This window comes from Erinaceus europaeus, chromosome 12 (assembly GCF_950295315.1).
Source record: "Erinaceus europaeus chromosome 12, mEriEur2.1, whole genome shotgun sequence".
NCBI classification, from domain to species: Eukaryota; Metazoa; Chordata; class Mammalia; order Eulipotyphla; family Erinaceidae; genus Erinaceus; species Erinaceus europaeus.
In genome coordinates this window covers 14,184,689-14,210,202 of record NC_080173.1, presented here as the reverse complement: position 1 = coordinate 14,210,202, position 25,514 = coordinate 14,184,689, and the positions used below count along the sequence as shown (strand labels likewise).

The 25,514-nt window shown below is 54.3% G+C and overlaps 1 protein-coding gene across 5 annotated transcripts in view; it reads right to left on the bottom strand.

The window, feature by feature from the left end:
• The window catches only part of SEPTIN9 (septin 9), a 184,613-nt gene that overhangs the window by 86,325 nt on the left and 72,774 nt on the right, over nt 1–25,514 (bottom strand). The window contains exon 1 of one of the 5 annotated variants that reach the window (XM_060202824.1): nt 21,778–21,797. The exons of 3 other annotated variants lie outside the window; for them this stretch is intronic. Coding sequence is in view for 1 of the 2 variants with exons in the window: in XM_007532515.3 (XP_007532577.1) it covers nt 19,524–19,578 (55 nt within the window). In the remaining variant the exon portion in view is untranslated. Of the gene's footprint in view, nt 1–19,523; nt 19,943–21,777; nt 21,798–25,514 lie in introns of those variants that run through there. One more of the 5 variants, XM_007532515.3, reaches the window with a different exon arrangement.

Below are 25,514 nucleotides of genomic sequence, written 5' to 3'. Positions count from 1 at the left end.
GAACATAAGTGCATTTAGAAATCTCTGTGGCAGGGGTAGGGGAGATAGCATAATGGTTATGCAAAAGACTTCAGTCCCTGAGGTACCAGGTTCAATCCCCAGCACCACCATAGTAAGGCAGAGCTGAGCAGTGCTCTGATTTAAAGAGCACTGGGGTAGGGGGGTTAAGAGAGAAGAAAAAGAAGTAACTGTGGCAAATGGCACAGTCAGTACTCATTTGTTATTTAGGCTCTCTCCTCCTTGGGAAGGTTGGGGGGTTGGTCAGAGCAGGAGAGACACAGGCTGAGATGTGGGTGAGATAGGGAAGAATTTCCTGACCAAGGCGGGTTAGTAAGAGGCCCTGCCCAGGAGGGAGGGGAGGGGACAGTGACCTTTCAGCCCTCCTGGGGTCAAAGGTCTCCTGATAAATGGCAGCCCTGGGAGGTGGTTGACTTCAAACCCCAAACCACAGAGCGCAGCTCCAGGGCCTCATAGGTTAAGGAGCCCTTTAATCAGCTCTCTTCTCTGCAGCCCCAGATACCAAAAGGGGGCCTACAGGAGTGGAGATGGGGGCCTGCTAATCCCAGGTGGACACAGCCCCTTCCCCTGCACAGAGGGAGCCCAATTTCCTCTTCCACGTTTGCTCAGACCCTCCTTCCTGTCTCCTCACACCCCCTAAGTAGCCTTTTCCCAAACCCAGAGGGCCCCCGGAGCAGGGAGGTATGGATGCTCCCTTCATGACAAGGACCTGCAGACAGGCCTCCCGCACAGTGGCCTGTGATTTTCCCCACGTCTGAGCCCGGGCAGGGCAGACCAGGGTCTGGAAGCTGCCCTCAGCAGCAGTGGTCTGCACTGTTTCCCCTCTCTAATCTCAGCCCCATAGCACCCCTCCTTCCTTCCTCGCCCCCAGACTATGGAGGTGATAAAAGCACTCACCCACAATCCCAACAGCATGGCCACATGGCCCAGGTGGGTGGGGACACCCCTTAATCAAAGGAGTCCTCAGCCACTCCGTGCTACTGCTCAGGCCAATATGAACAGAGGCCTAATTACAGGGGACGGTGACCCCCCAGGGCAGGCAGCCGAGGTCAGGCCCTGGTCAGGCCCGCAGAGGGGAGTGTGGCCATTCAGGCATTCCAGGGAGGGGGAGTAGGGGGAAAAGCAGCAGGGCCCCCAAGCTGTGCTGGACCAGAGAGAGGATGGGTGTGGTGGCCACCCAGTTCTGCAAGCACTCAGGTCGACTGACTGTCAGATTCGAGGGTCACTGCCCCTGAATGTGAAGTGGACTCGGTCCCCACCCTTAGGGACACCAGGAGCTTGGGCCCAAAAGACTGCTCCAAAAGGTGGGTTTGCTCTAGGGAGAAGTTGCAGCTAGACACGAAGGAACATTGCAGAAAAGGACCCCAGGGAGCAGCAAGGAGTCATGCAGCCGCTCCCAAGCGCCCCAGGGTCAGTGTAAGTTGGTGAGCCAGACCACCCCCAGAATCCTCCTACTTTCAGCTTTACTGGGGCTCACCCAGGCATCCATGGTGACCTCTGGAACTTGGGAAAGTCCCAGACAACCACATGAGTGAGAAGTGACTGCTCAGATCCAAGTCCGAGGCCAGGCAGGTGCTGGGATCTGCATAGAAGCACTCACCCAGACACAACTCTGCCCCACCCAATGGGGCTCTGAGCAGTGGAGAGATCCAAGGCACTGCTCAGATGGTCAGAGGTGGGGCACCAGCCCAGTGTCCTCACACGGGAGAAGTCACACCACCAAGGCCATTCAGGCTTAGTCTCCAGACCTCACATCAGACTCCGCTCCTATAGCGCTCTGCTCCCCTGAGGGCAGGCACTGCAGACAGTTGATGAACAGTCCTCCTCCCTCTAAGGGGTCCCTCCAAGGGTGTCGAAGCCCTAACCCCATGAATGTGCCTCTTTGGGAAAGAGGGTCCTTGCAGATATGATTAAGAACTTCAATATAGCACTGGGGAGATAGCATAATGGTTATGCAAAAAGACTTTCATGCCTGAGGCACTGAAGGTCCCACATTCAATCCCCAGCAGCTCCATAAGCCACAGCTGAACAGCATCTCTCTCTCTGTCTCTCTCTCTCTCTCTCTCTCTCTCTCTCTCACACACACACACACACACACACACACACACACACACACACACGTTTAAGAATCTCAGTGTGTTGAGGGTCAGGCAGGTTAAGCGCAGGTGGCACGAAGCTCAAGGACCGGTGTAAGAATCCCGGTTCAAGCCCCCGGCTAACCACCTACAGGGGAGTCGCTTCACAGGCAGTGAAATAGGTCTGCAGGTGTCTATCTTTCTCTCCCTCTCTGTCTTCCCCTCCTCTCTCCATTTCTCTCTGTCCTATCCAACAGCGACATCAATAACTACAACAATAAAAAAACAACAAGGGCAACAAAAGGGAAAATAAATATTTTTTAAAAATCTCAATGTGAGATCATTCTAGATTTAGGGTGGATCCTAAATTCAACAGTAACCTCAAGAAAGACAGAAGAGAGGTGATGTAGAGGCAAACATAGCAGCCAGGGACCCAGGAGTCATCAGGGGCTACCAGGAATGGCAGGCTTACAAGAGACCCTCCCTCAGGGCCTCCAAAAGGAGTCAACCTCAGCCACACCTTGATTCTGAACATCTAGCTGCAGAGCTGTGCCCATCCTCCCCCAAAGCCCTGCACACCCATTCCTGACATTACTGCAGCGGCCCCAGCAAACCCGCAGGCTCACTGAGCCCCACCTACTGTGGCTTCTCCCTCATTCTCCCCCAGGCCTCCCTAACTGACCACACAGTTGTTCTGTGTTACCTCTCAGGGCCCACCCTTTCAAAAGCAACTTATTCTTCCTACTCTTTAAAAATATACATTTTATTTACATATATATATATATATATATATATATATATATATATATATATATATGTGCATTTGGGGTGGAGAAAACACCAGAGTACCACTCTGGCATATGAATTGCCAGGAACCAAGCTTGGGAGCTGACATATAAAATCCTCTATCAGAGCGGGGGGGGGGGGGGGTGTGTGTGGGGGTGGTGGTACACCCAACTGAATGTACATATTACAATGTGATATGGATAAGGATCTGGGTTCAAGCCCCTAGTCCCCACCTGCAGGAAGGAAGTTTCATGAACAGTGAAGCAGTGCTGCAAGTCTCTCTCTCTCTCTCTCTCTCTCTCTTTCTCCCTATCTCCCTCTCCCCTCTTGATCTCTATCTCTAGTCAATAAATAATTTTTTTAAAATAATTAACTAATTTAATTTAATCTTGTATCTCACCACTGAGCCATCTCCCAAGTACTTATTCCTTTTCTTCTGCTGTTTTTTCTTTGAAGTCCAAGTTCTCATCTGCCATAAACTGACATTTTTAGGTGGGAGGAACTTTCTTTTTTTTTTTTTTTTGGGAGGAACTTTCTAAGGACAGACCCACCTTCATGGGGCAGAGTGGACGCGAAACTCTCTTGTGAGGGCTGCAGGAGAGGCCCTGGAAGGTATCCACCCTTCACCTCCACCCTAGGGGTGGAGTAGGCAGTAGGCAATCCTGCCAGAGAAACCACCTTTCCCAGGCCCTCACCTCTGCTTATAAAAATAAGCAAATAAATGAATGTATTTAGAACATCCTTTCTAGAAAAACATATAGCCATTGCTCTTGTCGTATGCTTTACATTGGCTTGTTCTAGCCCTCCCCCTCCAAGAGAATTGGATGAGTCCTGTTAATTTCGCGGGCCTGCTTGGCCCCGCCCCAAGGGACCCTGGGAGAGGGTTCCGGAGTCCGAGAGTTCCTGAGTTCCCCAGTGACAGAGTTCCTGAGTTCCGGAGTTCGAGAGTGCGAGGGTGCGAGAGTTTCTGAGTTCGAGAGTAAGGGAGAGGGTTCCTGAGTTCGAGAGTGCCAGAGTTAGCCAGAGTTCCTGAGTTCCCCAGTGACCGAGTTCCTGAGTTCCGGAGTTCGAGAGTGCGAGGGTGCGAGAGTTTCTGAGTTCGAGAGTAAGGGAGAGGGTTCCTGAGTTCGAGAGAAAAAGAAAGAGTGCTTGCGCCGCCGCAAAGAGACAGCAGAGTTCTGTTTGGTGATTAGTTTGTCTTAGTTTGTGAATCGTTGTTCCTGAATAAAGAAATACAGCTTCCCTGCCCAGCCGTTGTCTCCGCGTCTCTGTTCACCACCGTGAAGCTAGCCGGCCCGGCAAGAGCCTCAGAAATTTTAACAACAAATGGCGCCCAACGTGGGGCTGACCTGCGCATCTCTCAGATAAGTAAAGACAATTTGGCTACCTATGCACGATGGCCTTCTCTTCTGCTTGTGAAGAGATCTCCAAAGGCCTCTGCTCTTTCTTCACTAGACTGTTTTGCTGTTTCTGGAACATTTATGTCTGGACCACTCTGTGGTTTCCACTCGCTCGGGCGAACTCAGAACAGCCAGCGGGAATAGCCAGCGGGCGGGAGGCGAGGTGCAGAGCTGCTGTTTCCACCTGGTGGAACAGCCAGCCAGCCGGCTGCGCCCAGACAACCCCACGCACTGCGTCTGCAACCCCGCAGCCCCGCAGCCCGCAGGAGGCCTACGCCACCATGCAAGAGCCCGATGCCAGCACGCTAGAGCCCGATGCCAACATGCTGGAGCCCGATGCCAACATGCTGGAGCCTGAGGCCAACATGCTGGAGCCCGAGGCCAACATGCAAGAGCCTGAGGCCAGCCCACAGGAGCCGGCTCTCCACCGCGTGGCGCAGGGCACTGGACGCGTGATCCCTCCACACTGCTCGGCCACTGCGAACAGGGCAGCAGACATGGCAGGGCCATGGGGCAGGGCCGCGGCGTTCTATCATGGCCACCACCCCTGGGCACCTAGGCTCACGCCTTCTACAAAGATGGCCTGCCTGCCCTCTTTCTATGAATTCTGGAACCATCCCGGGCCTCCCGGACCCCCGGGCTCCCTGCCGAAACTGGGCACACGAGATCTCCAGCCGCCGGTCCGGTCTGAAGGCAGACAAGCTGGAGTACGCAGAGATTTGTGCAGAGATCGCAACCTGCAATTCCTAGAAGTGGAGCTGCGCGGGAAGCCACCTCCGGATGGTGAACCCCCCCCCCCAACAACTAAGACAATATAGATTTAAATTCGTGTTTAAAATGACATGTCTTCGTAACAAAGGTTTCTCTCCTCGTGTATTAATGACTATGTTTATGTGTATGTTTAAAGTTTGGTAAACAGTAGCTTTAAGGCTAAATTCTTACTAGTCAAAGATAAATGAAAAAGGTTTTCAACGTAATTCTCATAAAGATAAAAATTAACTTACATTTAAAGTCTGAGGTAAAAATTAGTTAACAATCAATATATTTCAACTAAGTTGGTCTAAACAAAAGGTTAAATAGACTTGTTGATATGTAAAACACTACCTTCTCTATTAGAAATGGTAGATCGCACAATGGCTATGCTAATTATTCTCATGCCTGAGGTTTCCTCTCCGGCCCACACCTAGGGTGTGTCTCCATCTTGAATGGGTGTAACAAAAGGTTAAAAGACGTTGTTGATATGTAAAAGTCTCAAATTCCTTCTCTATTAAAAACGTTAGATCCTGCAGTAGATATGCTAATAACAAGTTTTGTTTCATAGTAAGTAAGTTGCAGCCAGCTGCCTGTGGGACCCTAGGCCGTTCCCCGCCCCCATGCAATTGCCCGTCGAGGCAAGTAGCCCCCCAGAGGCAAGAAAAATTTTTTTTTTCAGATATGGCCCCCTCAGGCCTTCCCTTGGCAATATGCTGGTTTTGGTTATATATGTTTCTGTTCACCCCACACCCTTGATACTATAGTCATTTAGTTAAAAAGAAAAGGGGGAATTGTCGTATGCTTTACATTGGCTTGTTCTAGCCCTCCCCCTCCAAGAGAATTGGATGAGTCCTGTTAATTTCGCGGGCCTGCTTGGCCCCACCCCAAGGGACCCTGGGAGAGGGTTCCGGAGTCCGAGAGTTCCTGAGTTCCCCAGTGACAGAGTTCCTGAGTTCCGGAGTTCGAGAGTGCGAGGGTGCGAGAGTTTCTGAGTTCGAGAGTAAGGGAGAGGGTTCCTGAGTTCGAGAGAAAAAGAAAGAGTGCTTGCGCCGCCGCAAAGAGACAGCAGAGTTCTGTTTGGTGATTAGTTTGTCTTAGTTTGTGAATCGTTGTTCCTGAATAAAGAAATACAGCTTCCCTGCCCAGCCGTTGTCTCCGCGTCTCTGTTCACCACCGTGAAGCTAGCCGGCCCGGCAAGAGCCTCAGAAATTTTAACAACAAATGGCGCCCAACGTGGGGCTGACCTGCGCATCTCTCAGATAAGTAAAGACAATTTGGCTACCTATGCACGATGGCCTTCTCTTCTGCTTGTGAAGAGATCTCCAAAGGCCTCTGCTCTTTCTTCACTAGACTGTTTTGCTGTTTCTGGAACATTTATGTCTGGACCACTCTGTGGTTTCCACTCGCTCGGGCGAACTCAGAACAGCCAGCGGGAATAGCCAGCGGGCGGGAGGCGAGGCGCAGAGCTGCTGTTTCCACCTGGTGGAACAGCCAGCCAGCCGGCTGCGCCCAGACAACCCCACGCACTGCGTCTGCAACCCCGCAGCCCCGCAGCCCGCAGGAGGCCTACGCCACCATGCAAGAGCCCGATGCCAGCACGCTAGAGCCCGATGCCAACATGCTGGAGCCCGATGCCAACATGCTGGAGCCTGAGGCCAACATGCTGGAGCCCGAGGCCAACATGCAAGAGCCTGAGGCCAGCCCACAGGAGCCGGCTCTCCACCGCGTGGCGCAGGGCACTGGACGCGTGATCCCTCCACACTGCTCGGCCACTGCGAACAGGGCAGCAGACATGGCAGGGCCATGGGGCAGGGCCGCGGCGTTCTATCATGGCCACCACCCCTGGGCACCTAGGCTCACGCCTTCTACAAAGATGGCCTGCCTGCCCTCTTTCTATGAATTCTGGAACCATCCCGGGCCTCCCGGACCCCCGGGCTCCCTGCCGAAACTGGGCACACGAGATCTCCAGCCGCCGGTCCGGTCTGAAGGCAGACAAGCTGGAGTACGCAGAGATTTGTGCAGAGATCGCAACCTGCAATTCCTAGAAGTGGAGCTGCGCGGGAAGCCACCTCCGGATGGTGAACCCCCCCCCCAACAACTAAGACAATATAGATTTAAATTCGTGTTTAAAATGACATGTCTTCGTAACAAAGGTTTCTCTCCTCGTGTATTAATGACTATGTTTATGTGTATGTTTAAAGTTTGGTAAACAGTAGCTTTAAGGCTAAATTCTTACTAGTCAAAGATAAATGAAAAAGGTTTTCAACGTAATTCTCATAAAGATAAAAATTAACTTACATTTAAAGTCTGAGGTAAAAATTAGTTAACAATCAATATATTTCAACTAAGTTGGTCTAAACAAAAGGTTAAATAGACTTGTTGATATGTAAAACACTACCTTCTCTATTAGAAATGGTAGATCGCACAATGGCTATGCTAATTATTCTCATGCCTGAGGTTTCCTCTCCGGCCCACACCTAGGGTGTGTCTCCATCTTGAATGGGTGTAACAAAAGGTTAAAAGACGTTGTTGATATGTAAAAGTCTCAAATTCCTTCTCTATTAAAAACGTTAGATCCTGCAGTAGATATGCTAATAACAAGTTTTGTTTCATAGTAAGTAAGTTGCAGCCAGCTGCCTGTGGGACCCTAGGCCGTTCCCCGCCCCCATGCAATTGCCCGTCGAGGCAAGTAGCCCCCCAGAGGCAAGAAAAAATTTTTTTTTCAGATATGGCCCCCTCAGGCCTTCCCTTGGCAATATGCTGGTTTTGGTTATATATGTTTCTGTTCACCCCACACCCTTGATACTATAGTCATTTAGTTAAAAAGAAAAGGGGGAATTGTCGTATGCTTTACATTGGCTTGTTCTAGCCCTCCCCCTCCAAGAGAATTGGATGAGTCCTGTTAATTTCGCGGGCCTGCTTGGCCCCGCCCCAAGGGACCCTGGGAGAGGGTTCCGGAGTCCGAGAGTTCCTGAGTTCCCCAGTGACAGAGTTCCTGAGTTCCGGAGTTCGAGAGTGCGAGGGTGCGAGAGTTTCTGAGTTCGAGAGTAAGGGAGAGGGTTCCTGAGTTCGAGAGTGCCAGAGTTAGCCAGAGTTCCTGAGTTCCCCAGTGACCGAGTTCCTGAGTTCCGGAGTTCGAGAGTGCGAGGGTGCGAGAGTTTCTGAGTTCGAGAGTAAGGGAGAGGGTTCCTGAGTTCGAGAGAAAAAGAAAGAGTGCTTGCGCCGCCGCAAAGAGACAGCAGAGTTCTGTTTGGTGATTAGTTTGTCTTAGTTTGTGAATCGTTGTTCCTGAATAAAGAAATACAGCTTCCCTGCCCAGCCGTTGTCTCCGCGTCTCTGTTCACCACCGTGAAGCTAGCCGGCCCGGCAAGAGCCTCAGAAATTTTAACAACAGCTCTTTTGACTTAGATGCAATTTATATACAAAGCAGAGAAAACTGAAGAAGAAGCCTGTACAGACATCTCTGCCCACCTCACCACCACAGAGGTTCTGGCATAAGTCCTTCCCCTCTCTTCTCTGTGTGTAAATGTAAATATTTTTAAAAACAGACTGTTCTGTGTTTTCTGCATGAAACAAAAAGTGGCTCAGCCCTGCGTGCAGCCTTGCCTTCCTTCTCTCACAACTTCACTTCAGAACTACAGAGCCCTTTGTGGGGCTGTAGTTTTGGTTCCAGATGACTCTTGCTTGAACTGCTGCTCAGAACCATTTCTGGAGCTTAGCTCCCTGATTCTGAGAGTTTCTGGGTCTCAGGGCCAGGGGAGGGGGGGCAGGTGGTACCCCAGGGTATCTGAGGAGAGACATATAGGGCCCCTGGGCTACTGGCCTCCCCTCACCCACCTCTCTCTTTCTCTCTCTCTCTCTCTCCCTCCCTCCCTCTCTCTCCCTATCTCATTTTAGTTATTTATTTATTGGGTAGAGACAGCCAGAAATCGAGAGGGCAGGTAGAGATAGAGCAGAAGAGAGAAAGACAGACACCTACCTGCAACACTGCTTCACCACTTGCAAAGCTTTCCCCCTGCAGGTGAGGACCAGGGGCTCAAACCCAGGTCCTTGCACATTGTAACATAGGCTCTCAACCAGGTGTGTCAACACCTGCCCCCCCCCACCTCTCTTTTTCAGAGTCCAAAAAGAAGAAAGGCCAGCTTGCACCTGGCTGTCAGTCAGCTGAGGTCTGTGTCTAGCCTCAGGCACCACCACTCACTCAGCTCCCAAGTCACAAACCTAAAAGAGAGGTGGGCCACTGCAGGAGCCACTTTGTTGTGTCAGTTACAACAAAGTAAAAAAATGTGCCCAAGGCCACTCCATGTTGACCTAGGACAGAGAACGCTCTGCAGACAAAAGGCCTGCCACAGAGGACACGGGAGAGGGGAGGGGAGGCTGGCACCCAGGGTCCCCCACAGTTTCCCTCACACTTGATCTTACCATCCTCCCCAGAACAGCAGTCATCCCCCTCCCATACTGTCACTCCTAAGCTGGTGGCAGCCCCTGCTCTGGGCCGGAAGTTGACACGTTATGTAAAATCCAAACCTGGTCTCATGAGGTGGAACTAGGTGGGGGTAATGTAGATGGAGCCCTTATGATGGGCTCAGTGCTGTGGAAAAGGGAACATTCCACCCCCCGCCCCCACCACAGAACTCCCTTGCTCCACCTGCCCTGCAAGGATAATGGTGGAAGATGCCATCCAGGAACCAGGAAGAGGGTCCCCACAGGACAAGAAATTTGGAGTGTCTTCCAGCCCCTGGAGCCAAGAGAAGCAAGCATTTGCTGGGCTAGCCCCCTAGCCTGGGTACGCAGTCTCAGCAGCCAGAAGGGACAAGGGCAACAGTGCCCTCTCTGCCAGGCCTTGCCCTGGGCACCCGTGAGACTGGGGTCTAACTGTCCAGGTTCTCCAGTGAGCCGTGCTGGGCAGAGTCTGTGACGTCAGCTCACTCAGCTCTCAAGAGCAAGCACAGGAGGGAAAGGTTTTCTTCCCATCCGCCACCCCCTTTGGCAGTGGGAAAGCAAGCAACCAGGAGGCTGTCTGCTGGAGAGAGGGCCTGCTGGAGGTTGGCGTGGTCAAGCAGAATTGGACACAGAGCACTCGGCCCCACCACTGCCTGATGATCAGACTAAGAGCAGAGCGCACCCCCAGCCTGTGCTGCCAACCACCCATGGAATGGGCACACACACCGTCACCCAGCTGGGAATCAGCAACCCCAGGCTCTGGACCCTGACTGTCCCCGCACACCACTGAGCAGCCCGGGGCTCTGGGTGCACGGGCAGCCCAATCAGGGCCACAGTCAGGAAGGGAGAGGGAGGTGAGGGGAAGCTCAGGGGTAACTTGGTTTGGGGGTCAGGAACAGGGATGGAGGGATGCAGGTGCAGGGTCAAGGGGAGCACTGGAGGGGCTGGAGGAGGAATGGAGAATGTGGGTTCAGGATGAGAAAGAATAAAGGAGGAAAGTGGGCTCAGGGTGAGAGGGAGCTGGGACTTTCCCCATGTGAGCTTCACTCACTTCTACCTTCCTCCCCAGGTGTCACAGAGACTAGAGACCAGGTCTATCCAGCACTGAGCTCAGGGCCTGGCACACAGTAGGTGCACAATAAAGCATGAAAGTGAACAAGACTCAGCAGGGTCAGAGGAAGCGCTTGCAAGACAGTGCAGGGGGAACAGCTGGAAGGGCCAGGACTTGGGTCAGAGACAAAAAAATTCTGAGAAAGGGAGAGAGGGAGGGAGGGAAGCAGGGTAGGAGAAGGGAAGGAAGAGAGGGAAGGAGGAGGGAGGAGGGAGGCAGAAACAGCTGACTCCAGGGCAGCTGTGTGCAGAAGCCTGGCTTCTCATTTCAGTATTAGGAGAGATGTAAATATTTGAGCACTGCCAACCCCCCCCCCCCCCCCCCGGGCCCAGCCCTCCTGTGGCTGCAGTGATGTGTGTCTGGAGGGTGGGGTGGGGGTAAGATTCTCTTCCTGATACACAGCTCACCCCACTGTGCCAGGCCAGGATGGGGGTTCTCTGTGTGTAAAGATGGTGGAGGTGTCAGCCTGGGAGGAAGGGGACACACAGTCAACCCCCTGCTCTGAGCTGCAAAGGATCACTTTCCCCTTCTCCACCCAAGGGGCCCCAGGCCTGCCAAAGGTCTCTTGCTTTTGTAGCTGAGTCCTTTCTGAAGTTTTCTGGGGGTAAGCTAGGATGTGGGGCTCTCCAATGAAAACCTACAGCCCACTGCAACCCAGATCCATACCCCAGAGCCTTCCTCCCAATGGACTAGGCACCCCAAGGCACTCCCCACTTCGTCCTGACCAAAAGAAGGGATGAAGCCTGGATCCTCTTTACTCACAAGCCTGCAAGTACAGCTCTCTTCCCCCTAGCAGCAATGGCATGAGAAGCCAGTCAGCAGCAGCAATTGCCTAGTCAGGTCCTACCCAGGATATTGGTTTAGGTGCCTCTTCCTCCAGGAAGTCCTCCTAGATCTAATACTACCTAGAATCCCCCCCCCCATACACACACACACACCCAGAATCCCTAACAGAACTCAGTTGGCACCCACAGATAGTTACTGAATAAGCAAATGCACGAGCCAACTGCCTCTCCCAAGGCCAGCAACCTTCCTCCTGGTCCACTGAGGACAGATGGTTCCAGAGGGCCCCAATATTTCATTCTGAATGAAGGAGGAAAAAAAAATCTCAAGCCCAAATGCTTTACAGAGCCTCCTTGCCCCTGACCTTTGGGGGGGGGGGGTGCAGGAGGCAAGGGACAGCAGAGAAGGCCACCATCGCAGGCCTGGTCTGGAGCCAGGAAAGCTTATAAGCTTTCACTGTAGATAACATCAGCCTCCAGTGAGCTCACTGCCCGGCCTCCACTCCCCAAGCCCCCCAGGGAAGCCGCCCACACACGTGGAAAGCAAGGTCAAGCAGCCCCCCCCCCAGCTCAGAGCCAGGGCCAGCAGGGGATTCTGCCCCAGGGAGCACAGGGACCCAGCAGTAAGGAGCAGAGTCTGAAGCAGCACCCAGGTGGGAGCCTAGAGAAGGGGAGTGGGCAAACTGGAGCCAGCCCTGGGAGGACTCCCCCCGCCCACCAAATAGGACCCTGAGAGAGGGGCCACCACTGTCCTTCCTTCCTGTTCCCAGGGGGCTCTCGAGGCAGCCACCCAGAAGGAGGCCCCTGGGAGCCCCAGGCCCTGCCCTAGGGGGAAACAGACCATGAAATCCATCAGCAGCCATCAGCCAGTGACCCCTACCTACCCCCAATCCAGAGCTCAGAAACCCCATTAGGCTACTGTTGCTGATTTAGGTGTGTGTGGTGAGGGGGGAGATAGAATCAGTAAGGCCTGACCTAGAAAAGCAAGAATTCTGAGTACCCTAAGCTCTCCCTCCCCAGAACCCCCTGCTTTTGAGTCAGGAAATGAGGTGCAAAGAGGAGCAGCCTGAAGAAGGGCAGAAAGAGCCCCAGAGGATGGGGGAGCTAGCATAATGGCTATGCAAAGAGACTCTTATGCCTGAGGCCCCAAAGTCCCAGCTGAAATCCCCCTCACACCACAAACCAGAGGATCAGTGCTCTGGTGAAAAAAAATGATAATAAATAAATAAATAAAAGGAGGAGGAGGAGGAGGAGGAGGAGGAGGAACAGCTCCAGGAATAAGGTCCACCCAACCCAACTATCAACACTGACTCTACCCACAAGACCCAACCCAAGGTTCTAGGGGTCCTCTGCCCTCCCCAATCCCTGCTTCCTGGGGTCAGAATTATGGGGCAGCAAGGTAAAGTGCCATAAGAAGGGGTCACCTCGGGAGTCGGGCAGTAGCACAGTGGGTTAAACGCACGTGGCTCAAAGCACAAGGACTGGCATAAGGATCCTGGTTCGAGCCCCTGGCTCCCCACCTGCAGGGGGGTCGCTTCACAGGCAGTGAAGCAGGTCTGCGGGTGTCTATCTTTCTCTCCCCCTCTGTCTTCCCCTCCTCTCTCCATTTCTCTCTGTCCTATCCAACGACAATGACATCAATAACTACAACAAGGACAACAAAAGGGAATAAATAAATATTTTTTAAAAGACTAGATAAGTTTAAATTAAAAAAAAAGAAGGGGTCATGTCTTGTGGTTCTTCCAAAAGGTTGTTTCCTCATATTTGAAGGCAAAACATCCTGGTCTTGGGGACAAGGTTGTGAGGCGCTCTAGGCAGTGTGTGGGGATTGCTGGTGGTGTGGGCTTAAGGTCTGGCCCTGGGATTTTCTGGATCTGGATTAACACAAGAGTCAAGAAAGAAGGGCATTGGTTCGTCTAAGGGAAAAAAAGGGAAGGCAGTCTGTCTAAAGGAGAGAGGACAACAGAGCTCAGTATCCCATGAGGGGCAATTAGAGATCCAGGTTAGACACTTGGGAGCCCAGGAAAGGTGCTTGGGAAAAACAGCAAAAAAAAAAAAAAAAAAGACAGCAAAGAGGTGGGGCCTCTCTGTGCCTCCAGACTCTTTGCGTCTGGGGGGGGGGGGGGGAGGCGGGCAGGAGCAGTGTTTATATTTTCACTGTATTTGACACTGGCACCCGGTTGTCCCTCAGTCTTAATTTCTGGGCACTGGCAGCAGTTTACAAAATGACAACAAGCTTGAAACTTCTTAAGCATCTCCCAAACCCAGCAGACCCTAGAGTTGCCTCAAAGCAAGGTTCTGTCCAGACCAAATTAAATAGGCACCCCACCGCCAGCCTATAAATACCCCCCCAAGAGCCCCAGGGGGCTGGGCTGAAGAGATTACTAAGAATCCTCAGGCTTCTAGCAGTTCTGGGCCCGTCCCTCTGACAAGCAACTCTGAGAGCCTCCAAATTTGGGAAAAACCTAGAGGACTTTGGAAAGCCACCCACCGTTTGCCCATTTCCCCCTTGCCAGTGTTATCAAGAGAAGCCCTTTGCAGGCCAGGTTTCTGGAGTAAAGCCAAACTATGTAACTGTCAAGAGCTTCCTCCTAACACCTAGCTCAGCAGAACCCCCTGGCTGCCCAGCACCCACCCAGTACCTCAGCCCCCTCCCACCACCACACCACCACCACCACCACCAGGCCTCTGGGGGTCTACATGAGGGGTGGCTATCCCAGCTACAGTGCAGCAGGCAAGGACACAGCCCTCCAGCGCATTCTGAGGATCTGAACCCAGCAAGAACCTCTTGGCCTGGAGGAAGGTGGAGCCTCATTCTGAGTTTGGGGGGGTGGGGTGGATCCCTTGAGTTAACACCCCAGGTTCTCACAGGCAACTTGGGACTCTGAACATGGCCTGAGGGCATGTGAGGAGAGGGAAGAGGAGGGGAGCATGAGGGTTTCGTGGGGGCTCCAGCACTCCAGAGGGCAGGCTGATGTCCCGGTTATCTAGCTGAGAAGACTGTGGCTTTCACCGGACAAAAGGACTGCCTCCCAGCACACCCCCTCCCCACTCACACCAGAGACCTCTGGAAGGACTAGGAGCCGGCAGAGACACAGCCAGTGGAACCCTCAGTCTGTGGTCCCAGTGGAATCACCCAGCGCGCCTGTGTTGCTATCTGCAGGTCCAGACCTATGATGCTGGGGAGGAGGGGGCGGGCCTGGGAGGGTGGCTGAGGTATGGAACTTCCCCATGGAGGGGACACTGCACTGCAGCCCACGTGACTCCCAACCTCCTTTCTGAATGTGCACCAGGCCAGAGCAGGGCTCCCAGGGCTGGGCCTGGACACCCGAGAGAAGCCCGGGTGGGCTCTGAGGACTCCTTGGGTCCACTATGCTGGCCACTTGCTCATCCTCCTCTTCAGGGGACTCAGACAGATGCTCACCCATGGCCATCAAAGCCTGCCCCACCTGCACCTCTGCACTTAGCCATACTGCCCAAACCTCAAAACTGCCCCCCTCCTACCCAGCTCCAAATGCAGCAGCACCCCCTGCCACACTCCCAGGACCAGACTATCAACCATAGTCACCTCCACCAGGAGTACTAGGTTAACTCTGCTCAACAGAAAGGGAGACTGAGGTGAGGGGTGGGGAGCTAGGACACTTGCCCTGAGTCACAGCTGGCAAGCAGGCTCGGCTCATCCCCTCAACAGCCCTATCCTCACTCCCCCTTGGATGTGAGCTGCCCGCAGGTCCTCTGCCACAGCCTTCCAGTGTGGAACCCACGTGGCTCCAGAAAGCCTGTCCAGGGGCCATGCAGGGGTGCACCTGGTCGAGCACACACATTACCATGCACAAGGCCCAGGGTTCAAGCCCCCAGTCCCCACCTGTAGTGGGGGAACCTTCACAGGTGTCTCTCTCCCTTCCCCATTTCTTGGTCTCTATCCAAAATGAATAAATAAGTAAAAAAAAAAATAAGTAAATAAAGACTGATTTGCTAATTAACATGAGGATGGAGGTATTGAACCAGAGCATCATTCTGGTATATTCAGCTGGACTTGAACCTCAGGACCTCCTGCCTACAAATATGGTGCTCTACCCTCTGAGCCACAACACGTACATACACATACACAATACATACATACATGCACATGTATGCGCAGGTGTTTCTCCCTATCTCTACCTCCCCTCTCAAACTTCTCCCTATGAAAATGAATTAACTTAACTTAATTAAAGAAGGTGGGAAAAAGCCTTTCCTGAACACACTGTTGTCCCCAAGTCTCAGCCAGGTCTGGCTTTTGGATCCACCAGGAAGCCCACAACCCAGGTGGTCTGTTCGTCTGTCTGTCTCCCACAACCAGGCAAGCAGGTGCTCCTGGTCCTGTGCTCCAGCCTTGAACAGCACCCTGGCCAATAGTGAGGGCACATAAGGTACCTGTGGCCTCTTAGCTGCAGGGCAGGCCTGGACAGAGCTCTGCTCCCACCTACATGTGACCTCATGGTCACCAAGGCTCCTGCCTGCTGCCACACACATACAACGAGGTGTAGTCACAAGAGGCCTTGATCATGCAGGAAAGCAGAATTCATCACTCAAGAGGCCCCTGGTTAATTAGGGACAGTTTTCCATCACCAAGCAACAGGCCTGGTCCTTCCAAAGGAAAGGCCCCTGGGCTCAGCCATGGCACAGCCCTTGTCCCAGGGGCATCTGGCCCATCTCTCCTCTGCACCCCCCCCCCGACTACCCCCAGTGCTGTCTCCAGCAGGCAAAACCCCCAAGGTGATGGTGAACCAGAGTATCTAGGTTCTAGAAGATTCTATCCCAACCAACACCAAAGACTTGTCAGAGCCTTTTGCCATGTGCAAATCCGGTCACAGCAAACTGCTGGTGAAAGTAGGCCAATAGCTGGCACTCGGAACACTTCTGTTAACACAAACTACCAAGTTGTAATAGCATTTTTTGATCGTGAACTTGGGTTTCCTTCTCTACAGAACAGGCCGCTCAACAGCCTCCAACAACATGGAGGAAGACAGGAGAGGGAGTCCCTGCCTGGCACCCTGAGGCACTCAATTCAATGACAAGGCCACGCTGAGGCCCTTATTTACTGAGAAATGTGGGGAAACGGCTCCAAAATCTGAACTACATAGTACCCCAAGATCACCCTTCAAGAGGAGGTGAAGGCCAAGTGGGTGGCCCAAGGTGGCATCACACCCTCCCAGTCCCAGAGGGTGATTCCCTCAGTCCTGGGGAATAGGAGAAGGGAGACCCCAATCAAAAGACACATCCAGAAGAGAACACAGACCTTATCCTTGGGGTATCACCTCACCCTCAGGAGCTATGGCTGTCTCGGTGCTAGGAGAGCGCCATGGGTTAAGAGAGGGGTGCCCCCCCCATATCCATGCCTTGGGCAGAGGGAGGTCGGGCCCGGGGCATGGGGCACCAGCAGAATTGGAACTTGGGACACACTGTTCACTACCCACCACTGGCATCTGAGCAGCACCCACCCCACACCCGTCCCGGTGGCTCCCTGCAGCCCTGCAGCCCTGCAGCTCTGAATGGAGTCTGTCACCAGCTCCAAACCACTCAGGACACCCCAATTAGGGGCCCTCAGCCCCACTGCAAGAGTCTAGGATAGGATATGCTGGGTCTGAGATTCACCCCCCACCCCCGCTCCAGCTGTGCTGTGACTCAGTACTCAGACTATTTGGGGGTGCCCTAGGGCCGCCCCCCTGTAGCAGCCAAGGGCTTCATGACGGGGGCCAAGTCCATGGACCATGGTCACCTTCAAAGGCACCCCCAGGGTGAGGCTAGGTGGAGCTGGCCACATCCTCTTCCCTCAAATGCCCTACCTGGCAGAAGTTGGGACAGCAGGTGGGCAGCCCGGCTTTGCTCTTGCTCCCTCAGGCGGCCTCCCAGAGCAGGTCCTGACACCTAGCAGGCATGCTTGTCTCTCTGGCCTCACTCAACTGACTGCCACCAGCTGGCCCCTCCTTAGGCCCCAGCCCCCTGCCAAACCAGCTCATCTCAGCCTCCGCCATGGCTCTTACTGCTGCACCCCGGCCTGCATGCTCTCCTCCTTCCTCCTGCAATCAAACTCCTTCTGGGCTCAAGGTCTGGCCATAGGATTTCTCCCGAAGTGACCTTTCTCTGGCCCAGCTCTGCCAGTTGCTATCACCCACTGTGCTGGGCTGCACTCTCTCCTCTGACCATTCTGCCCCACATCCGTCTAGCCAAGGCCAGCAGTCCCCAGCACCCTCAGAGGCCAATTTCAGAACGAACACACATACAAACACACACACACACACACACACACACACACACGGTGACTTGGGCAGCCAGCACTAGAAACTTTGTAGACCACACACTGGTGGTCACAGGGAAACCGAGGGTCCAGGGAACCCCACCCCCAGGGCTCAGGCTGCCAACTGCTGCCCTGGGACTGTCTCAATGAGGCCATTGTCTCAGCTGCAAAGGAGGGTCAGGAAGCCTGAGGCCGCTAGCTCTCCAGATGGGGGCACGTCAGGGTGAGGATGGAGTTACAGGCAGGGACCCCAGAGGGAGAGGCACTAACGACCAACGTGTCACAAACAGTGACGGCTGGGAATCCACGTGACTCTCAGTCTCAGCTTCCCCATCTGGTCCCACCTCATCCCGTTGTTTTTTGTTTTTTTTCTCCCAGAAATCCGGATGCCAGTCCGGGATTTTCAGGTCAGGGAATGAAGGAACACCGCCAAAATGACCGGCAGGGGGCAGCCATTCTCGGTCTGAGGGGCTTCCTCGAGCGGCTCTGCAGAGGAAGAGCCCCCAAGCAGCAGAAAAGATCACCCCCCAGCACACACACCCCCAAAACGGAGGCTGCAGAGGGGAGCTGCCTCAGGCAGACAGCGAGAAGGAACAAAGCAGAAGTGGACAGACCCCTGGAGGAGTATGCTCCCTGAAATGCCAGATAACCAGTGCAATTCATACAACCCTTCCGACCCTTGATCGTTGCTCAGGGTGCAGGGGTGTCCTAAAGAGTGAGGATGAGAGATGCATTTTGGCCATCACCCACCGCTGCTCAGGCTAGTCCAGGCTCAGCCTCGGAGTAGCAGACTGGGACTCTCTCCACAGACTGGGCGCCCTACCCCCAGGTTCCACCCGTGGGAGTGGAGGGCCTGGAGCTGGGCTGGGCCAGGCACCCGGAGGTCTGCATCTCCTTTCTGCCCAGCCTGTCCTCCTCTCAGCCCAGCAGAGGGCTCTGCCCAATGCTGCCTGGGAGCCCCTCCGAGGGGCGGGGGCTCCGGGCCCGGCAGAAGCGGGCCCGCCCCTCAGAAATCCGGCCCCGGTGGCGCTCAGACTATTGTGTGAGCTTCCCTTTCGGCCGCTGTTTACTCTCGGGGTGCGCACAGGACGCGGGAGGCGACCGGCAGTCACGAGGACCTACGGAAATGCGCACACACCGCGGGGTGCGGGATGCCCGACCGCAGTCGGAGGGGGATAGCCCCCCAAGTCTCTCTGCACTTTGTAGAGCTCGAGAGGGGGAGGGGACCAAAAAGCTCTCCCCACTCCCGGGCCCTTCTTTCCCCACCCCGTCGACTCCGCGCGGCGGCTGAGTGCGCCTCCCAGACCCGAAGGGGGCCCGTGAGATGTCTCTCTCTAAGCACCGCCGCGACTTGGGCCGTGGCCCCCTTAGATGCGCCGGTTCTGCGGACCGCGACCCCCCACACACACATACACCAGTCCACCCCAGTCCCGCTCGCACAGCCCAGGCCCCGAAACTGGAGTGGGGGAGGGGGCTGTCCAGCCTGGCAGGATGCGGAGGCGGGGAACTCACCCACCCCCCAGACCTGTAGCCCCCCAGCCCCGCAGCCCACCGGCCCGGTGGGGTCCGAGAGTCCAGGGGCAGCGCCCGGGCCAGGGGTTGAACGGCTGCGGAAGCTGGAACTGCGCCCCAGGAGTCCCGCGGGGGGCCCGAGCGCCCTCGAGGGGGGTGTCTGCCTCTGCAAACACAAACAACAACAAAAGGAAGGAGAGCCCAGAGACAGTATGCGGGGAGCGCCCGGCGGTCGGGGAGGGTGCTCGGTGCTCGGATCAGAGTTCTTCACGTAGGCGGGAGGGAACCCCCCAGGGTTCCCGCGTCGCCCCCCGCGCACAGCCCAGAGGGGAGCTTTGAGCAGCCGCCGCGGGGCCCGGCACCCACCTTCGAAGTCCGAGATGATCCCGTCCAGCTGCGCGTTGACCGCGGGGTCCGACATGGTGGCTGGCGGGAGTGGAGGCGCGCGGAGGGCGGCGGCGAGGAAGCGCCCCCGGCCGGGCCCGGGCCCTGCGCGCTGGCTGGGGAGCGGTGCCCACCTCCCGCCGTGCAGAGCTGGCCGCCGGAGCCCCTCGCCCCCAGGGCTCGGCTGAATGAATGGGGGAGGCGGGCGGGCGCAGGCGCTCCCCGCTCCCCGCCCCGCCCCCGACTCCCGGGCGGATCGGGTTCCCGCACCCTCGGCCCGGCCTCCCCGTCTCGCACTGGCTGCCGCGCCCGCCTGTCAAGGCCGGGCCTGGGGGGGCTGGGGCCCGAGTGGCCGCCGCGGGGACGGCTGAGTTCTGGGCGACTGAGCCGAGCGCCCCTCTTCTGCAGCGGGGCGCACGGGGCCGTCCCCTCCCCCGACGTCCCGCGGCGGCCAGATGTGGGCGGATGTGGGGGCGGCGCCGAGGGGGGAGTCCGCCCCTGCCCTGGGGCGCACGGTTCCTTCTGCGGGAGGTTTTATGGACGCAGCCAAACAAAGTTCGCCGCCGCCTTCCCGCGCTCGGCGCCTCCGAGGGTTAAGCGGCGGCGCGCGGGCTCTGGCGGCGTCCAGGCCCCTTGGCCCGAAGCCCGGGGCGCCTGCAAGTCCTGCGGCCCCAGGCGGCGGGGCGGGCGCGGGGGGCTGCGCTCCAGCCTCCTTCCACCACCGCCACCCCCCACACCCCGCTCGGGGTCTCTGGCGCGCCCTCGAGAGGGAGCGCGGGCGCGGAGGGGGCCGCCCCAAACTCCCCCACTTCACAGTGAGGGGCTTCAAGGAGGCGAAGCAGAGACCTCTGGGTCTCCCCCTTGTCAGCAGCTAGGTCCCAGTCTCTGAAGGGTGGGTGAAGGCATGGGGAGAGGTGGCAGGGAGCACACGCAGCCCGAGGGGCTGTCCCCTCCTCATCTATCTGGGAGATTATTTCTGCAGGCTTCCAGCTACCCAGGGACTAATAGCCAAACCCTATTACCAACCTGTGATAAACTGCAACCCCAAACTGGCGTCTCTACCACCCCCATCCCCTCCAGCCCCCTACTCCCGCTGAGTCAGCTGGGAACCCCGCCTACTCATCCCTGCTTAGACCCTGGCTTCTAACCCAAGTCAGTGAGGGACCAAAGGAGAATTCCTAGCAAGGAAGAGGGAGGGAGCTGTGTGCCCAGGTGAGTGCCCAAGGGCTCATCCCGGGTCTCAGGTTGCTGGCCAGGGCGCCCCGCCCGCCCTGCCTCCCCACCCACACCCGCGTTCTGGAAGATTCCAGACATACAGGGGCGGCTGGGACCTGAGTGGAGGGCGGAGGGTGAGTTTATGCGGGTACTTCAGCTGAGGATGCGCTGTGCTTGGTGGGCTTTTTCTTTTTTTTTTTTCTATGTAAATGAAATCAAGTCCTTCCTTTTTAAGGCAAGCAGTCACTCCTCCCTCATGCTTTGAATATTTTAAACTATTTTCAACCCAGTGAGTTTGTGTACATGGATCTGCAAAACCACAGACATTTCGGTTGCGAACACGCCCTCGCCCTCTCCTGCCTGGGTGCCAGGCCTTGGTCCCCCGCTGTCACTGATAGCCTGCCTGCTGTGACCTACATACCAGCAGTAGGACAGTTCTTGGAAAACCAGCCCCTAACTAACCAGCCTATGGTCACCCCAACCCCACATGGGGCCATCCTGCGCCCTGTGTTTAGTAGTCTGCCTGTACAGGGCTGCTCAGAAACAGCCAACACCACTGCCTCCTAGGATAAGGCCCATCCTGGAACAGCATCCAACCTCAGGCAGCTGTATTATTCTCCAGTGTTTGTGTGAAAGCACCTGGTGAGTGCAGACACACCCATGCGATTGTTCTCTGGGAGAGCTGGCATGGAGAGCCACCAGATTAGCAGAGGTCAGAGCATTGTGCATGGTTCAGTCCCATTCTTGGTGGAACTAAACATACTTGCACACTCCACCAGAAGGCGCCCCCGTGGGACAGCAAAGAACAATGGCAGGAGGGAGGGAGCCCACCTTGAAGGCCAGAAAGGTCCTGTGTGCTCCAGAGCCTACCCTCTGCCTCTAGAGCCCTTCTCCGTCCTCTGCCAGGGCAACCAACCTGCCTCCAGGCAAGAAGATTCATTCTCCAGGGTCCCTCAGGAAACCCAGTCAATCCCTGCGACTGGCTATACTCCCAGCCAGGAAGTTCATCCTTGTATCTCACCTACTGCTCAAACTGGACAGCACTCAGTTCCTCTTTTGTTTCTGTCCTCAGAGGAGATGGGAAACAGCTGGGCACCACCCTTCCAGTCATAATTCCCTTCTCCAAACTCAAAAGACAATCCAGTGACTCCTGGCCTTTTCTTCCTCAGCTGAAAGCATCCGTCCCCAGCCCTTTAATCATCCCCAGTCCTTTGATCACTTCTGATGGCTGCGTCCAAACTGGGGCTCCGGGACTTTAACAAGTCCTATGAGGTGGTGAGGGAGCCCCCACTTCACCCCTTTCCCAGGGCAGAAGCAGTCAGGTCCTGGGCCTAATGGAACTGTCCTGGAAGGGACACTGGGCAGATAATTGAGTGGTAGCAGAGAGAAGAAAAGGAGATGAAATCTGACAAGGAAAAAAAAAAAAAAGAAGTGGAAGAAAGGACCCCCCCCCATGAGCTGAAATGGTGCCTCTCCCTAAGCCACAGGACAAGCAAGACTGTTTCTTTTTTTTTTTTAATATTTATTTATTTATTTATTCCCTTTTGTTGCCCTTGTTGTTTTATTGTTGTAGTTATTATTGTCATTGTTTTTGATGTCGTCCTTGTTGGATAGGACAGAAAGAAATGGAGAGAGGAGGGGAAGATAGAGAGGGGGAGAGAAAGATAGACACCTGCAGACCTGCTTCACCACCTGTGAAGTGACCCCCCTGCAGGTGGGGAGCCGGGGGCTTGAACTCCAGTCCTTGGGCTTTGCGCCACCTGCGCTACCACCCAACTCCCCGCAAGACTGTTTCTAAGCCTGGCCAAAGGGGCTGTGTGACTAGAGTGACACCACAAGGTCACCTCCCTCTCAGGGCCACCATGAGGCCAGAAGTGGGGTAGGTGGTGGTCCTAAAAGGACATGTCCACTCAAACCTCAGAATGTAACCTGGCTTGTGAGAAGGAGTCTTTGCAATGGAGATAAGAAAGACGAAATCCTTTAGAATTTGAGTTGGCCTGGAAGTCGGCCAGTAGTGCAGCGCATTAAGTGCACTTGGAGCAAAGCACATGGACTGGCGGTGTGGTGTAAGGATCCCAGTTCAAGCCCCTGGCTCCCCACTTGCAGGGGAGTCGCTTCACAAATGGTGAAGCAGGTCTGCAGTTGTCTTTCTCTCCCCCTCTCTGTCTTCCCTTCCTCTCTCCATTTCTCTCTGTCCTATCCAACAATGACAACATCAATAACAACAACAATAACTACAACAATAAAAAAAAAATTGGGTTGGCCTTTACTTCGATGACATGTGTCATGAGCTAAGAAGGAAGGTGACATGGAGCATAAGGGCCATGATAGCAGGGATGGAGAGATGCAGTCACCAGTGAAGACATGTTTGGGGCCACCTGAAGCTGCAGGGGGGGCAGCAAGTATCCTCTCCCTGAGTTGTCTCGGGGAGCCTAGCCTCACATTTGGCTTTCAGACCTCCAGCCTCCAGAACTTTGAAAGACGTTCCTGTTGTTTTAAACCCCTCCGTTTGAGACCATCTGGTTACTGCAGGCCTAGGACACTAATCCCTACTTCAAGTTCCAGTCCAAATCATTGGTTTGGGTCAGAGTTAAAGCCACAGCTCCCAAAGACATCATTAAAATAACCCCCCTACCCTCCCCCCCACACACCTAGTTAACAAACAGTTATCAGCAGATGGCAGCTGTCCTGAGGGTGTAGGTGGGTAGTATATTTTAAAAAAAGAAAAAAAGCTGGAGCCAGGGACAATGAGAAAAGTGTAACAGGAAAGCCAGTTTCTACCTTTTCTGGAAGAAGCAACCACACAGCTCACAGAGAGGGGTCCTGCTGGAAAGAACCCTGCTAAGAGAGAGGGAGAGAGGGAGGGAGGGAAAGAGGGAGGGAGGGCAGTAGACAGAAAGAGCCATTTGGCTCCTGCACCCTGAAGGACATGGGAGGGAGGGGTAGGCAGCTCTTTACCCAGCAGCCCTGGACCTATGGACAAGACACCTCCTAAGTGGAGAATCTGGAGTTGCTGGATGGGACAATGATTTTATTCTAAACTAAGCTATAGGTGGCACAGTAAATTAAGCATTTAGGACCCTTAAGCCTGAGGTCCTAAACTCGATAAGCCAGCATTGCATGTGCTAGAATGATGCTCTGGTTATCTCTCTTTCTCAGAAATAAGTAAATCTTAAAAAAAAAAAAAAAAAAAAACTAGTTATATTTAATTTCCTCCTAGTTTTACATTTGAAAACATACCTTTTATAAACTATAAGTTGCTATATACTCTTAATACATTATTAAATTTTTAATGGGGAGTCTGGTGGTAGCGCAGCAGGTTAAGTGCACATCAAGGACTGACGTAAGGATCCCGGTTCCAGCCCCCAGCTCCCCACCTGCAGGGGAGTCGCTTCACAATCGGTGAAGCAGGTCAGCAGGTGTCTGTCTTTCTCTCCCCCTCTCTGTCTTCCCCTCCTCTCTCCATTTCTCTCTGTCCTATTCCAACAATGGTGACATCAATAACAACAACAATAATAACTACAACAATAAAACAAGGGCAACAAAAGGGAATAAATAAATAAGTAAAATTTTTTAAGTATTTAAATTTGTAATGGAATAGCCTAGAAGGTTGTTCAGTGGTTCGAGCACTGCTCTCTGAAACATGGAGTCCTAAATTCAATCTCCAGCACTGCATATGCTAGAGTAGTGCAGCATCACATGTGTCAGGGTGAAGCCCTCCTCTACCTCCTCTCTCTCAGTAATAAATGAGTACATGAAAGAATATAACATCAATGGTAGCTGTTCTGCTTATCAACCAGCTCACCAAATACTCAGTATTGAACCCTTCACTGCTGCCCTCTCTCCTGTGATCTTCAAAGCCTCCAAATTCACTTCCTCCCTCAGAACCCACAGGGAGGCTTTGAAAGTTGCATCAGGCTTAGAACCTAGTGCAAACTCCTTGCTTTGGCTTGCTTGCCAAGGTCCCACATGCCCAGCCTCCACTGGCCTCTCTGCTCTCACCCATTCACCAGCCTCACCAGCCACCTTCCTGACTCCACATTGCTTTATGCCACTGGCATGAACTGCTCTTTCTAGACAGCTCCCACCAGCTCACTTCCCTGTTGGTTGTCTTGGTTTTATCACATATCAGAGAGATCATGCCAAAGTACCCTCAGATAATCCCTCAATCCCAAGAACCTGAGAGTGGGAGTCAGGCAGTAGCACAGCGGGTTAAGAACACGTGACGCAAAGTGCAGAGACCGACATAAGGATCCTGGTTCAAGCCCCCGGCTCCCCATCTGCAGGGGAGTTTCTTCACAGGCGGTGAAGCAGGTCTGCAGGTGTCTATCCATCTCTCCCCCTCTCTGTCTTCCCCTCCTCTCTCCATTTCTCTGTCCTATCCAACAAGGGCAGCATCAATAACAACAACAATAATAATTACAAGGATAAAACAACAAGGGCAACAAAAGGAAATAAATATTTTTTAAAAAAATTTTTAAAAAAGAAAGAAAAGAATGTGAGAGCATCAGGGTCTTTGGAGCTGCCTTTCAGGGAACTGGCCCAACTAACAGAAGGGACTTGCAGAAACTAGGGACTCCCTGAAGACTGTGCAGCCCAGCCCCACCCTCATCAGGTGAGAGGCAGGGCCTTGCTTGCATCGAACTCCCCCCCCCCCAGGCCCCAGCTAGGCTCTGCTCAGAGGCAGCCTCTTCCTGTGCAGCCCGCCTGTGGGTACCTCTGACATTCAACCAGTGTGTGGGCCACACACTGCCCTGC